A 14,650-nucleotide genomic window follows, 5' to 3' on the forward strand; every position below is an offset into this window, starting at 1 on the left:
TGTTTCATTATAATCTATAATAATAATTGGGGAATTACCCCCAATGTTTCTCAATTACATATTCAAATGCTTTTTATATAATATAATAATCAATTGTACATCGGATAACAGATTAACAACTCTGCTTTAAAAAATAACATTTTCCAAATTATATGGTTTCACAGTCGAACAATCAGAAAATTAAGTATAAAAGCCAAATTGTAATGGCATAAACTTGAAGTATTTTCAACGCGATTTGAAAGCCGAAATCAGCGAAATGGAGCTAACAGGTTTTAACAAAAAATTTTTTGCAATTATTATTTTAACATTCGTAGGATGCGAATGTCTGGCAGGACGATACCAATTCATTTATAGTAATGAGTATGTCTATGATCGTTGTGAAAATGCACCCCCAGGAGCCAAAGGTATAGAAAATTTGGTTGACCTTAGCAATTTACATATGGAATACATCGACGGAAATATTCAGGTAAACGGAAATGCTACTTGTGTCTGGAAGGATGTATTACCAACTGATCGCATAGAGGTAAAATGAGAAAATCTAGTTTTGGGAACTTGTTCATACTCCTCTTTCGTTATATCTAGTGGCGTGTACAGGTTTATAAATTTATTCGTGGAACTTGGCAACCAACAGTTTTATCAGTATACATGCCAAATTTTTGCGACTCCATCACAGATAAAAACTCTATAACCTATCAAGTGTGGGCAAAACATATTTTTGAAGAAGATCAGAAGTGTTTGAATAATTATGGGGTTTGTGCCTTTTCACATTATTACCTTGCTTCTTACCATTACATATTCTTTTCTTAGCATACCTATCGCCATCATCCATTTGAAGTTGATATGGTTTATGAGTTTGGCACTAATATGGAAGGTCGGTATAAAATTGTGGACACATTTACAGCTTATGATGGCTACAATATTCAGCGTCCAAACAAAATATGCTTTGAGCATATTGGAGAATTTATTAAAGTAAAGTGATGGTGTTTTTATGTTTTTTTTTTTTTCACAAACAAATTTACATGCCAAATTTTTGTATTTATAATATTTATATTTTATTTTCTTACTTTACTTAAATTTTAACTAAACTGTATTACAAGCGGCGATATGATAAAAATAAATATTTCTTTTCGACAATTTTAAGAAATATATCAGACATAATTATTGTGTTTTTTTATTTTGTTTAAGAAAACTCCGTATTTTGAAGTAAGAGTTCTTAAAAATGTCCTTAGCTTAAGTTCAAGATGTACATATTTTTGGTAAAATTTAGAAATTTTAAGAAAATCTGCACAGCTTTGTGATAAATTTGATTTTAGAAGAATAACAGGCTGGCTGATAAGTCCCCGGTCTAACAAAGAAAAACACATTTTTTGTCAAAATTCGTTTTTATTATTCAACATAGTTCCCTTCAAGAACGATACAATGATTATAACGACCTTCCAATTTTTTGATACCATTTTGGTAGTTCGATTTTGCCTCAAAATAGGCCTCAGTTTCGGTGATCACCTCTTCATTGCTGCCACATTTTTTCCCTGCGAGCATCCTTTTGAGGTTTGAGAACAAGAAAAAGTCGCTGGAGGCCAGATCTGGAGAATGCGGTGGGTGGGGAAGCAATTCGAAGCCCAATTCATGAATTGTTGCCATCATTCTCAATGACTTGTGGCACGGTGCGTTGTCTTGGTGGAACAACACTTTTTTCTTCTTCATATGGGGCAGTTTTGCCGCGATTTCGACTTTCAAACGCTCCAATAACGCCATATAATAGTCACTGTTGACGGTTTTTCCCTTCTCAAGATAATCGATAAAAATTATTCCATGCGCATCCCAAAAAACAGAGGCCATTACTTTGCCAGCAGACTTTTGAGTCTTTCCACGCTTCGGAGACGGTTCACCGGTCGCTGTCCACTCAGACGACTGTCGATTGGACTCAGGAGTGTAGTGATGGAGCCATGTTTCATCCATTGTCACATATCGACGGAAAAACTCGGGTGTATTACGAGTTAACAGCTGCAAACACCGCTCAGAATCATCAACACGTTGTTTTTGGTCAAATGTGAGCTCGCGCGGCACCCATTTTGCACAGAGCTTCCGCATATCCAAATATTGATGAATGATATGACCAACACGTTCCTTTGATATCTTTAAGGCATCTGCTATCTCGATCAACTTCATTTTAAGGTCATTCAAAATCATTTTGTGGATTTTGTTGATGTTTTCGTCGGTAACCACCTCTTTCGGACGTCCACTGCGTTCACTGTCCTCCGTGCTCATTTCACCACGCTTGAATTTTGCATTCCAATCAATTATTGTTGATTTCCCTGGAGCAGAGTCCGGAAACTCATTATCAAGCCAAGTTTTTGCTTCCACCGTATTTTCCCCTTCAGAAAACAGTATTTTATCAAAACACGAATTTCCTTTTTTCCATTTTTTTCACAATAACAAAAGTTGCTTCACAAAAGACGTTCTATCTCACAAACTAATTGACTTACAGACGTCAAATGTTGACACGAATCATTTGAAGGATGGTACTATATAAAAATAATATGCATTTAATACTAGCGACGCCATCTATGTGTCAGACCGGGGACTTATCAGCCAACCTGTTACAATTCATTGGATAAATTTTAATTAAACTGTAACAATTTCCATGAACTAAGATAAAGTAAAAATTTCTTTAGTGGCCCCCTTTTTTGAGAGTATTATTCTGTTTATAGAATAGGAGAATAACAGACTTAATTAAAAATAATATCTGGTATATTTTTTCTCTGTATGAGTATTTTAATACCCTGCATCACTATTCTATTCTCTATCATACATACTCTGTCCAATACAACAAACAACAAATTAAACCAAACATCATTGTAAAAAAAAGAAACACAAGCAGAACTTAAAGACGGAGAGAGTGAGAGAGATCTACAAACTTCATAGAGTTGTAATATAAAGAACAAACAATGCCAACAATATGGAGCACATAGAACTACAACAACAGTAATAACAATACAGCATAGTAAATATTTCTATTGTAGTTATTTCTTGTTGTTATTGCCATTGCTCTTGTGTTTCTTGGTCATGAATCTTATGTATATTTGTATGCTGGCTAACTTGTACACTCATGCTCTCTTTACAATGGGACCTCCTTTTCTTTAGTGTATATGTGGCTGAGCGAGTTTCGAGTGGTAGAGATAGTTTGTTAACATTAGTGGTTTTGGAGACAGCTACTCCTAACATATGTATCTGCAAGAGGTATCATCACCACTGAGGCCAAGGTGAGTTTTATCATAAGTGTTGCCAACTATTCTAAAGTAATTATGATAGAACAATTAGAGGAGATAATGATAAGGAAAAATCATAACGAACAAGAAAGTACATTAAATCATTATATTGATTACATCTAACACAATTTAGCATGGATTTAAATTATAATTTAAATTTATTAAATTTTCATTAATTTCATATTTTCTATTGATTTGTAAAAAAAATTAGTATTGTAAAGGAAAATTCAAGTTTCAAGTCGACGTATGTACTATGGCTCTTTGATAAAAAGCCATAAACGCATAAAGTTTTGAGATTCGAATATGTTTATTTATAAAAATTACTATTTGCAATTGCATTAAAAATGTCCACCCAAAATTTTTATTGCAAATGAATCTCTTTTGGGCACCACTGTATACAATCCTATCCCCAGAAAACAGGTAAGTCTTAACAAAGTTTGAAATCTTACATGAAAACTGCTGCGCATCATGGTCTTGTTAGCACCAGAAGGTCGCATGGACGGACGATAAACAATGATATACTTTTCATTTTGCCATATTACCAAAGACAACAACGGTTGCCTGAAGGAGAAAAAAGAGTTTGCAAGACACATTCACATAAGCAAGGCCAGACAAACAATTGGGAAACAAAACAAAAAAACTAACTAAAGTGTTATAAAAATGCCACTAAATGCTATAACATTGTGCAACACATATGGCATAACAAAAACTATAATTTAAACTTTTTTTGTGAAACTCAACAAAACAGAATCCAAAGAGTTTTGCTACGAAAAAAGACCCATGTTTTTTGGATGTGCACAGGTAAAACTTTTCATCAGAATTTTTAAATAACTTCATTTATATGAAATATAAAAGTTTTTGTTATATACAAAATTTTATCCAAACGTTACACAGCAAAGGGAAATTTTCATATGGTTTAATTGAAGACAAATTGGGAAAGAATAAATGTTGTTTTTTTTATTTTATTTAAAGGTTTATTACAATTAAAATGACAATAAATAAAATTAAGCACTAGCATCTAAAGCTACCGATTTAGGTTTTTGTTTGTTTTTTTATTTATATTATTTGATAATTTTCTCCCATGGGGTCGTATGAGTGTTAAAGATTATACCGCAGTTTGCGTATACTTTATAATGTTTATATGTAATAATAAATAATAATCATGCCTACATGTTCAAAAGGTATGTATATACTAGTTTGGAGAAAAAATTTAAGATTTATTTATTATGGAAAATTACTACGTCTCTCTGCCATAATAGGGGTTTAACTACAATTTATTAAATTACATCCTTTTATAAGTAAATCAAAAATCATTGGCGCCAAATCGTAACCATTTTACATACAGTAGTTCATTGTTACTATTTTTGTACGAAATTTTTTCTGCTTTAATTCACATTGAAATTATGTTTACGATCATTGATCTTTATACCCACGTTTAGTTCATAAAATTTTATTTGGTAATGAAAATTTTTGTTGGGTAGATTTAAGGCCTTATATGAGCCCAATTAGGACCTTATTTACCTAAATCCATATGAAGACATATTTTAAGCTAAGAGAAACCCTCTCTTTTAAACTCGAAACACAAACAAAAAAGCACAACGTAATAACATCATCGCACACAAACAACTGAACCTTTTGTAAACTTTGAACAAAAAAGTATTAAATTTCAAATATAATTTGAATTTCATTTACCTGGAAAGTTTGTTTTTGTTGTCTTTCACTCGAAAACTAAACATATTGAAAACGAACAAGAAGTATGTGTTTAAATACACATATCATAGCCTTAATGACATAAGTAGTTAAGTCGATTTCGTATGATTGTGGATAATAGATGTCTTAATTTAAGCGAAAATAAATCATTTAATCGAGTATTATAAGAAAAATAAAATAAAAACGTCAAATCAGTCCATGGAATACAAATTTATTTAATTTTATGTTGACCCTCGTGAAAAACTACCATTATCGATTTAGCATATTATGAACGATATCTGTACTCACTATGTATATACACACAAGGGGAGTATAGAGTTATACACCTTGTGCGTTTTAAATGACATCAATACAAACAAAATCCAAGCATAAACACTCTTACACATACAAACACTTGTTACCTATCTCCTACTCACGCACAAAGTCAAGTTTCATAATACAACCACCACCCTTCCACACACATATGAATGCTCACATAAAGTGTCACATGCAGATATTTTGCCTCAAGAGAAGTTCAAAATGAGTGTGAGTACTGCCATATTGAAAGTTGAAAAGAGCATGGCTTTGAACTATCGTATTGACAAAGGAATTCATTGGAAACAGAATATTTTAGAAATATTTAAATGAAATTTAAATTCACAAAAAAGGCAATTTTATTTGTACTTGTACTTCGATGGCTAACATTTGTGTGTAGTAGTGTCTAATGTATTGGTCTAATGCAAAACATAATATAAGCTCAGCATGTGACACAGTGGGGTATCCAGACATGTGCAAATAATGTATTATTGAAATTGACTTTTTCACAGCCAGCCGAAAGAAATGAAAATGAAGGCATTGAAAATAAACGATATGATTGAAGCAAATGTTTGATAAACCAAAAAAAATATGATGTAAATTTTTTTGAAAATAACAAAACGTCACTTTATCAAAAAAAAAAACAATTTGGCAACACCAATGCGATTTCCACTGATGATATTTTCTGGATAGATCACCAGAGCAACGATGCTGTGAATGTTTCAGATCAAATCTCTATAGATATAAAATTTTGAAAAAAGTTTATATAAAAATAAATTTTTGGAAAAACTTCTATAAATTTTTTTTGAGAAATTTTTCTATAGAAATAATATTTTGAGCAAAAATTCTATAGAAATAAAATTTTAACGAAATTTTCTATAGAAATAAAATTTTGACAAAATTTTCTATAGAAATAAAATTTTGACAAAATTTTCTGTAGAAATAAAATTTTGACCAAATTTTCTGTAGAAATATTTGTTTGGTAGATTTGTGGTAAGATTTTCTTCAAATTTTGGTAGATTTTTTTTTTGATATGTGGTATCCATGGTTACCACATATTGTTAAAGATCAAGCCCTGGCGGGTTCTAATTTCCTCCTCTAGAGCCACCAAAATGTAAAATTTATTAAAAATTATATTGAGCCCCTACGACATTAAATATTAGAAAAAAACCTACATTTCCCCTACTTCTGGCATCACTGGTTTTGCACTAAATTTTTTTATGTAATGGACATCATTAAAAGTACAGAGTTCTCTCACACGCTAAAAAAGACGACCCTCTAGGGTACTAAAGCCAATTTAGCTCTTTTTAGTTCATTGAATTATTATGTTATGAGCAAGTTTCCTTGAATTTAATAATTTTTTGTGAACGTCAGTTAAATTAACCTAAATTCGTATTACCCACCAAATAATTGAAAATTTCCTAAAATTTGGTCATTTTACTACAATTGTGTCCATTGCCAAAGCATGTAAAGGAATGAATTTTACAATTTGTTTGTGCACCAAGCTATGCTCTGAGTTTCTAACATTACAGGTGTTTTGTGTCAAATCTATCACCAGAGATCCATATATTACTGACGAAAAAACCAGAATCCAAAAATAAACAACGTGTCGAGCTACCAAAAAATAAAAGTGAACAGTTATTTTAGTGAGAATAACATGCCAACAAAATAAAATAGCTCTCATGCGAGAATAGAATTAAGATGTACAAAATTATCATTGTGTTTGTGAGATAACTATAGCAATATATAGATAGATTAAAACCCCAAGTTAACATATGGAGTAACATAAAAACATAATAACATTTAATGAGAAATTTACCATGAGATAAAAACATAATGATGCTATCGCTGTTAATGATTTTGTTTTTAATCAGCACTGCTAAACTTTTGTAATATAGTTTAGTAAGACTTTTCTAAAATTAACCAATTTTTTTTTAAATTAACCAAAATTTTCCTTATCGGTGGGTTCCCTGTTTTTTTTTTTTGTTTTGTTTTGAATGCATCAAAATAAATTATTTCGAAAAATTATATTGGAAATTGTAAAATCAATTGAGGCGCTTCATATCTTGCTGACTTCGTCTGACCCCTCCTGAGGCATGTTTAAAAGACCTCAAACCATTAATTATGGCAATTGTAATATAATTGAATGTGAACATCCCAGTAACAAGTATCCATTCCTATTATCTGTTCTCTTTCTCCACTCACTTGACATAATAACAGAGTTCCTTGCAGGGCTTTAATTTCATTCAAGATGCGCTACTTGCACTCTCCGCCTTGCATCCTTAAATTTCAATTATAAATTATAGCACTGAGCTGAAGAATTTCCTGCTCCTGCTTCTGTTGTATTCCGAAAGGCACTGTTTTTCATTGGAAAATAAATATCATCTCTTCATTCATTTTGTTAAGCACAAATCTTATTGTTGGCAATAACTGTATGCTCCATATAATGCATTGGTCCATATGGTCTGCATTGAATTGCAACTAAAATCGAAAAGATATGGACTAACGAGTCCCATTACCCTTTCATTTGCTGTGTTCGAAATCAAACCAAGCACCACAGTTGGCAGTTAACCATTGACCAACCACCATCCAGCCGGCAAACCAATTGAGTTTGGTCCCTCTTCTTAATGTAATCATTAAGAATTCCACACGCCATTTATTGCTATAACTACATTGTTAATCGTGCAACGAATGCTTTGTTATGTTGCTGATATCTCGTTAATTACACTTTTACTTGTAATGCCCATTCGAAGCGCATCGGAGAGAATCGAGACCAGAGTCATACAGTCATACGGCCAACAATCCATCCATCGATACAGTCCATGTCCATGGGCTGGTGATACTGGTGGTGGTGGTTATGGGGGAAAGAATATTGCAACGATTATGCGATATGGTCATGAAGAAGAACATACTCTGTCGAAGGGGTTATGTGAGGCTGTAAATACCAGTCATCCGTTTCTGATATGTTCTGGGCCGTTGTGTCATTATGGAAGAGGAAAAACGAGGGACAAGCAGATTCAAAACAACAACAAAATCCCACTAGATCTAAATCTAATAGCATTTATTAAGTAAAATAATTTATATTAAAAAAATAAATTAAATAAACGCAAATTGGCTTAAATTTAAATAATTTTAATTATATTATAAATGAAAATGAAAAATAATTATAAACATAAATATAAATATAAATATAAATATAAATATAAATATAAATATAAATATAAATATAAATATAAATTTAAATATAAATATAAATATAAATATAAACATAAATATAAATATAAATATAAATATAAATATAAATATAAATATAAATATAAATATAAATATAAATATAAATATAAATATAAATATAAATATAAATATAAATATAAATATAAATATAAATATAAATATAAATATAAATATAAATATAAATATAAATATAAATATAAATATAAATATAAATATAAATATAAATATAAATATAAATATAAATATAAATATAAATATAAATATAAATATAAATATAAATATAAATATAAATATAAATATAAATATAAATATAAATATAAATATAAATATAAATATAAATATAAATATAAATATAAATATAAATATAAATATAAATATAAATATAAATATAAATATAAATATAAATATAAATATAAATATAAATATAAATATAAATATAAATATAAATATAAATATAAATATAAATATAAATATAAATATAAATATAAATATAAATATAAATATAAATATAAATATAAATATAAATATAAATATAAATATAAATATAAATATAAATATAAATATAAATATAAATATAAATATAAATATAAATATAAATATAAATATAAATATAAATATAAATATAAATATAAATATAAATATAAATATAAATATAAATATAAATATAAATATAAATATAAATATAAATATAAATATAAATATAAATATAAATATAAATATAAATATAAATATAAATATAAATATAAATATAAATATAAATATAAATATAAATATAAATATAAATATAAATATAAATATAAATATAAATATAAATATAAATATAAATATAAATATAAATATAAATATAAATATAAATATAAATATAAATATAAATATAAATATAAATATAAATATAAATATAAATATAAATATAAATATAAATATAAATATAAATATAAATATAAATATAAATATAAATATAAATATAAATATAAATATAAATATAAATATAAATATAAATATAAATATAAATATAAATATAAATATAAATATAAATATAAATATAAATATAAATATAAATATAAATATAAATATAAATATAAATATAAATATAAATATAAATATAAATATAAATATAAATATAAATATAAATATAAATATAAATATAAATATAAATATAAATATAAATATAAATATAAATATAAATATAAATATAAATATAAATATAAATATAAATATAAATATAAATATAAATATAAATATAAATATAAATATAAATATAAATATAAATATAAATATAAATATAAATATAAATATAAATATAAATATAAATATAAATATAAATATAAATATAAATATAAATATAAATATAAATATAAATATAAATATAAATATAAATATAAATATAAATATAAATATAAATATAAATATAAATATAAATATAAATATAAATATAAATATAAATATAAATATAAATATAAATATAAATATAAATATAAATATAAATATAAATATAAATATAAATATAAATATAAATATAAATATAAATATAAATATAAATATAAATATAAATATAAATATAAATATAAATATAAATATAAATATAAATATAAATATAAATATAAATATAAATATAAATATAAATATAAATATAAATATAAATATAAATATAAATATAAATATAAATATAAATATAAATATAAATATAAATATAAATATAAATATAAATATAAATATAAATATAAATATAAATATAAATATAAATATAAATATAAATATAAATATAAATATAAATATAAATATAAATATAAATATAAATATAAATATAAATATAAATATAAATATAAATATAAATATAAATATAAATATAAATATAAATATAAATATAAATATAAATATAAATATAAATATAAATATAAATATAAATATAAATATAAATATAAATATAAATATAAATATAAATATAAATATAAATATAAATATAAATATAAATATAAATATAAATATAAATATAAATATAAATATAAATATAAATATAAATATAAATATAAATATAAATATAAATATAAATATAAATATAAATATAAATGAAAAATTGAAATTAAAATTAAAATAAAATAAGTGATATAAAAAATATATTAAATTAAATAAAATAAAAAAAATGAATAACAAAATAATTAAATAAGCGTAAATTATCTTAAATCTAAATAATTTTAATGAAAATTATAAAACATAAAAACAAAATTTAAAATTAAAAATAAATACAAAATTAAATAGAAATTAAAGTAAAATTAAATTAAATTAAAAAAGTATATTAAATAAAAAAATAGGTTAATAAAAAATATTATTGTTTATTTATTGTTGATTTTAATCATACAGTAAATGTATGATAAGAGAAAAGTAGCATAGGCTGCTAAGGCCATCAGCTAAAAAATATTAAATAAACGTAAACTTAAATTTAAATAATTAAATTATATTATAAAAAAATAAATTTTATAAAATAAAAAAAACCAAAATTAAATTGAAATTAATGTAAAATAAATTCATACTAACATTTAAATTGAAACCATTTATACAAAAATTAAAAATAAATTTTAAACTAAATTTATAAAATTTAATTCCGTTAACTTTTTCCTTCATACCATACCTCGTTTGTTTCTCTAGTTGTTTTATTGCAATACGTATCTCTAACTAATTCGGTCTGGCTTCTTGTTTTATCCAAAGGATTGCTAAACCATTCTCCATTGATTGTTTTCCTATGGTCATTAACATAAGTGATACACAGGTAATTACAAGATTACGATAAGTGATAAGCAATGAAACAATCCCAAGAAACAGAGTAGAAGTTAGTGAGGATAAAATACAAAAAATAAGATAAAATTCTTTTACCCCGTGCGGTTTAATTTTTTGTTGTTATTTTGCACTGTTCGCTTGGGTATTAAAGTTTTTGCTCTCCAACTTAATACAACTCACCCATGGGTTAATTTTTTGTTAGACAAGGCCGCACGATTGAGAGATGATATTGTCAAGGTAAAATCATGTAAAGAGAGGAATTGGGTGGTTGGATAAGCAGACAAGTTAACATGAGGGTTTCTCGATGCCCAGAATAGTTAGATGCGTTTGTGTGCTCATATTTGGGATTTCGCACGAAATTTAAGAATTCTTGACAATATTTTAAGCATTTGGTTTTTGAGAGCCCTATTTCTATACAAAAATCTATAGAAATACAATTTTAGAAAAATAAAATATATAAAAAAAAATTCAGAAAATTTTCTATAGAAAAAATTTTTCACAAAATTTTCTATAGAAATGAAATTTTGACAAAATTTTCAAAAAAAAATGTTTTTTTGAGAAAATTTTCTATACAAACAAAATTTTTAAGAGAATATTCTTTAAAATAAAATTTTTGCGAAAATTTTCTATGGAAATAAAATTTTTGCGAAAAATTTTTTATGGAACTAAAATTTTCAGAAAATTGTCTGTAGAAATAAAATTTTCTTAATAAATAAAATTTTGAGAAAATTTCCTATAGAAATACAGTTTTGAGAAAATTTACTATAGAAATAAAATTTTGAGGAATGTTTCTGCATAAATAAAATTTTCGGAAATTTTTCTATAGAAATAAACTTGTGAGAAAAATTTTTATAGGAATAAAATTTTCAGAAAATTTTACATGGAAATAAAATTTTCTATAAAAATAAAATCTTCAATAAAAATAAGATTTTTGAAAAAACTTTCTATAGAAATAAAGTTATTGAAATAGAAATAAAATTTTGAAAATTTTGGATAAGTAGACAAGTTAACATGAGGGTTTCTCGATGCCCAGAATAGTTAGATGTGTTTGTTTGCTCATACTTGGGATTTCGCACGAAATTTAAGAATTCTTGACAATATTTTAAGCATTTGGTTTTTGAGAGCCCTATTTCTATAAAAAATGTATAGAAATACAATTTTAGAAAAATAAAATATATAAAAAATGTCACGAAATTTAAGAATTCTTGACAATATTTTAAGCATTTAGTTTTTGAGAGCCCTATTTCTATAAAAAAAATCTTTAGAAATGCAATTTTAGAAAAATAAAATATATAAAAAAATTTTCAGAAATTTTTCTATAGAAAAAAATTTTCACAAAATTTTCTATAGAAATGATATTTTGACAAAATTTTCTATAAAAATATTTCTTTGAGAAAATTTTCTATACAAATACAATTTTTATGAGAATGTTCTTTAAAATAAAATTTTTGCGAAAATTTTCTATGGAAATAAAATTTTTGCGAAAATTTTTTCATGGAAATAAAATTTTCAGAGAATTGTCTGTAGAAATAAAATTTTCTATATAAATAAAATTTTGAGAAAATTTCCTATAGAAATACAGTTTTGAGAAAATTTACTATAGAAATAAAATTTTGAGGAAAGTTTCTGCATAAATAAAATTTTCGGAAATTTTAAACTTTTGAGAAAAATTTTTATAGGAATAAACTTTTCAGAACATTTTACATAGAAATAAAATTTTCTATAGAAATAAAATTTTCAATAAAAATAAGATTTTTGAAAAAACTTTCTATAGAAAAAAAATTATTGAAAAAGAAATAAAATTTTGACAAAATTTTCTATAGAAATAAAATTTTGACAAAATTTTCTATAGAAATAAAATTTTGACAAATTTTTCTATAGAAATAAAATTTTGACAAAATTTTCTATAGAAATAAAATTTTGACAAAATTTTCTATAAAAAGAAAATTCTTACAAACTTTTCTATAGAAATAAAATATTGACAAAATTTTCTATAGAAATAAAATTTTTACAAAATTTTCTATAGAAATAAAATCTTGACAAAACTTTCTATAAAAATAAAATTTTGACAAAATTTTCTATAGAAATAAAATTTTGACAAAATTTTCTATAGAAATAAAATCTTGAAAAAATTTTCTATAGAAATAAAATTTTGACAGAATTTTCTATAGAAATAAAATTTTTGAGAAAATTTTCTATAGAAATAAAATTTTTGAGAAAATTTTCTATAGAAATAAAATTTTTGAGAAAATTTTCTATAGAAATAAAATTTTTGAGAAAATTTTCTATAGAAATATTTTTGAGAAAATTTTCTATAGAAATAAAATTTTTGAGAAAATTTTCTATAGAAATAAAATTTTGAAAAGTTTTCTATACAAATAAAATTTTGAAAAATTTTCTATAGAAATAAAATTTTGACAAAATTTTCTATAGAAATAAAATGTTGACAAAATTTTCTATAGAAATAAAATTTTGACAAAATTTTCTATAGAAATAAAATTTTGACAAAATTTTCTATAGAAATAAAATTTTGGCAAAATTTTCATAGAAATAAAATTTTGACAAAATTTTCTATAGATATCTTGACAAAATTTTCTATAGAAATAAAATTTTGACAAAATTTTCTATAGAAATATAATTTTGACAAAATTTTCTATAGAAATAAAATTTTGACAAAATTTTCTATAGAAATAAAATTTTGAGAAAATTTTCTATAGAAATAAAATCTTGACAAAATTTTCTATAGAAATAAAATTTTGACAGAATTTTCTATAGAAATAAAATTTTTGAGAAAATTTTCTATAGAAATAAAATTTTTGAGAAAATTTTCTATAGAAATAAAATTTTGACAAAATTTTCTATAGAAATAAAATTTTTGAGAAAATTTTCTAAAGAAATAATTTTGAGAAATTTTTCTATAGAAATAAAATTTTTGAGAAAATTTTCTATAGAAATAAAATTTTTGAGAAAATTTTCTATAGAAATAAAATGTTGACAAATTTTTCTATAAAAATAAAATGTTGACAAAATTTTCTATAGTAATAACATTTTCAGAAAATTTTCTATGGAAATAAACTTTTTAGAAAATTTTCTATGGAAATAAAATTTTCAGACAATTTTCTATAGGAATAAAATTTTGAGAAAATATTCTTTTAAAATAAAATTATGTAAAAATGTTCTGTAGATATAAAATTTTGAGAAAATTTGTTCTACAAATCAAATTTTGAGAAATTATATTTATAAAAAAATAGTGTTAAAATTTCCAAATCAAATAATAATTAATTATTAAATCTCATTCCATAATTTTAATATCTATCATAAAGCACTATTTTTAAATTTTCAGTTCCTTTAAGGACATTACCAAAAAAAAA

The 14,650-nt window shown here is 23.5% G+C and overlaps 2 protein-coding genes across 3 annotated transcripts in view; one reads left to right on the top strand and one right to left on the bottom strand.

Moving 5' to 3' along the window:
• arr (low-density lipoprotein receptor-related protein 6) overlaps window positions 1-14,650 on the bottom strand; it is a 190,633-nt gene that overhangs the window by 141,820 nt on the left and 34,163 nt on the right. The gene's annotated exons all lie outside the window — the stretch shown is intronic.
• Window positions 236-1,144, top strand: LOC142240558 (uncharacterized). The gene is made up of 3 exons (XM_075312255.1): window positions 236-523; window positions 583-750; window positions 808-1,144. Exons 1-3 carry the CDS (start codon window positions 257-259, stop codon window positions 976-978), a joined length of 606 nt encoding a protein of 201 aa, XP_075168370.1. The 5' UTR covers window positions 236-256; the 3' UTR covers window positions 979-1,144.

Source organism: Haematobia irritans, chromosome 5 (assembly GCF_050003625.1).
Source record: "Haematobia irritans isolate KBUSLIRL chromosome 5, ASM5000362v1, whole genome shotgun sequence".
Classification (NCBI taxonomy): domain Eukaryota; kingdom Metazoa; phylum Arthropoda; class Insecta; order Diptera; family Muscidae; genus Haematobia; species Haematobia irritans.

What these genes read in the sequence shown, in the direction of transcription:
- LOC142240558 (XM_075312255.1), top strand. Translation starts at nt 257, where the DNA reads ATGGAGCTAACAGGTTTTAACAAAAAATTTTTTGCAATTATTATTTTA. An exon ending in TACCAACTGATCGCATAGAG is followed by an intron (nt 524 to 582) that starts GTAAAATGAGAA and finishes CGTTATATCTAG; the next exon opens with TGGCGTGTACAGGTTTATAA. An exon ending in AGTGTTTGAATAATTATGGG is followed by an intron (nt 751 to 807) that starts GTTTGTGCCTTT and finishes TTCTTTTCTTAG; the next exon opens with CATACCTATCGCCATCATCC.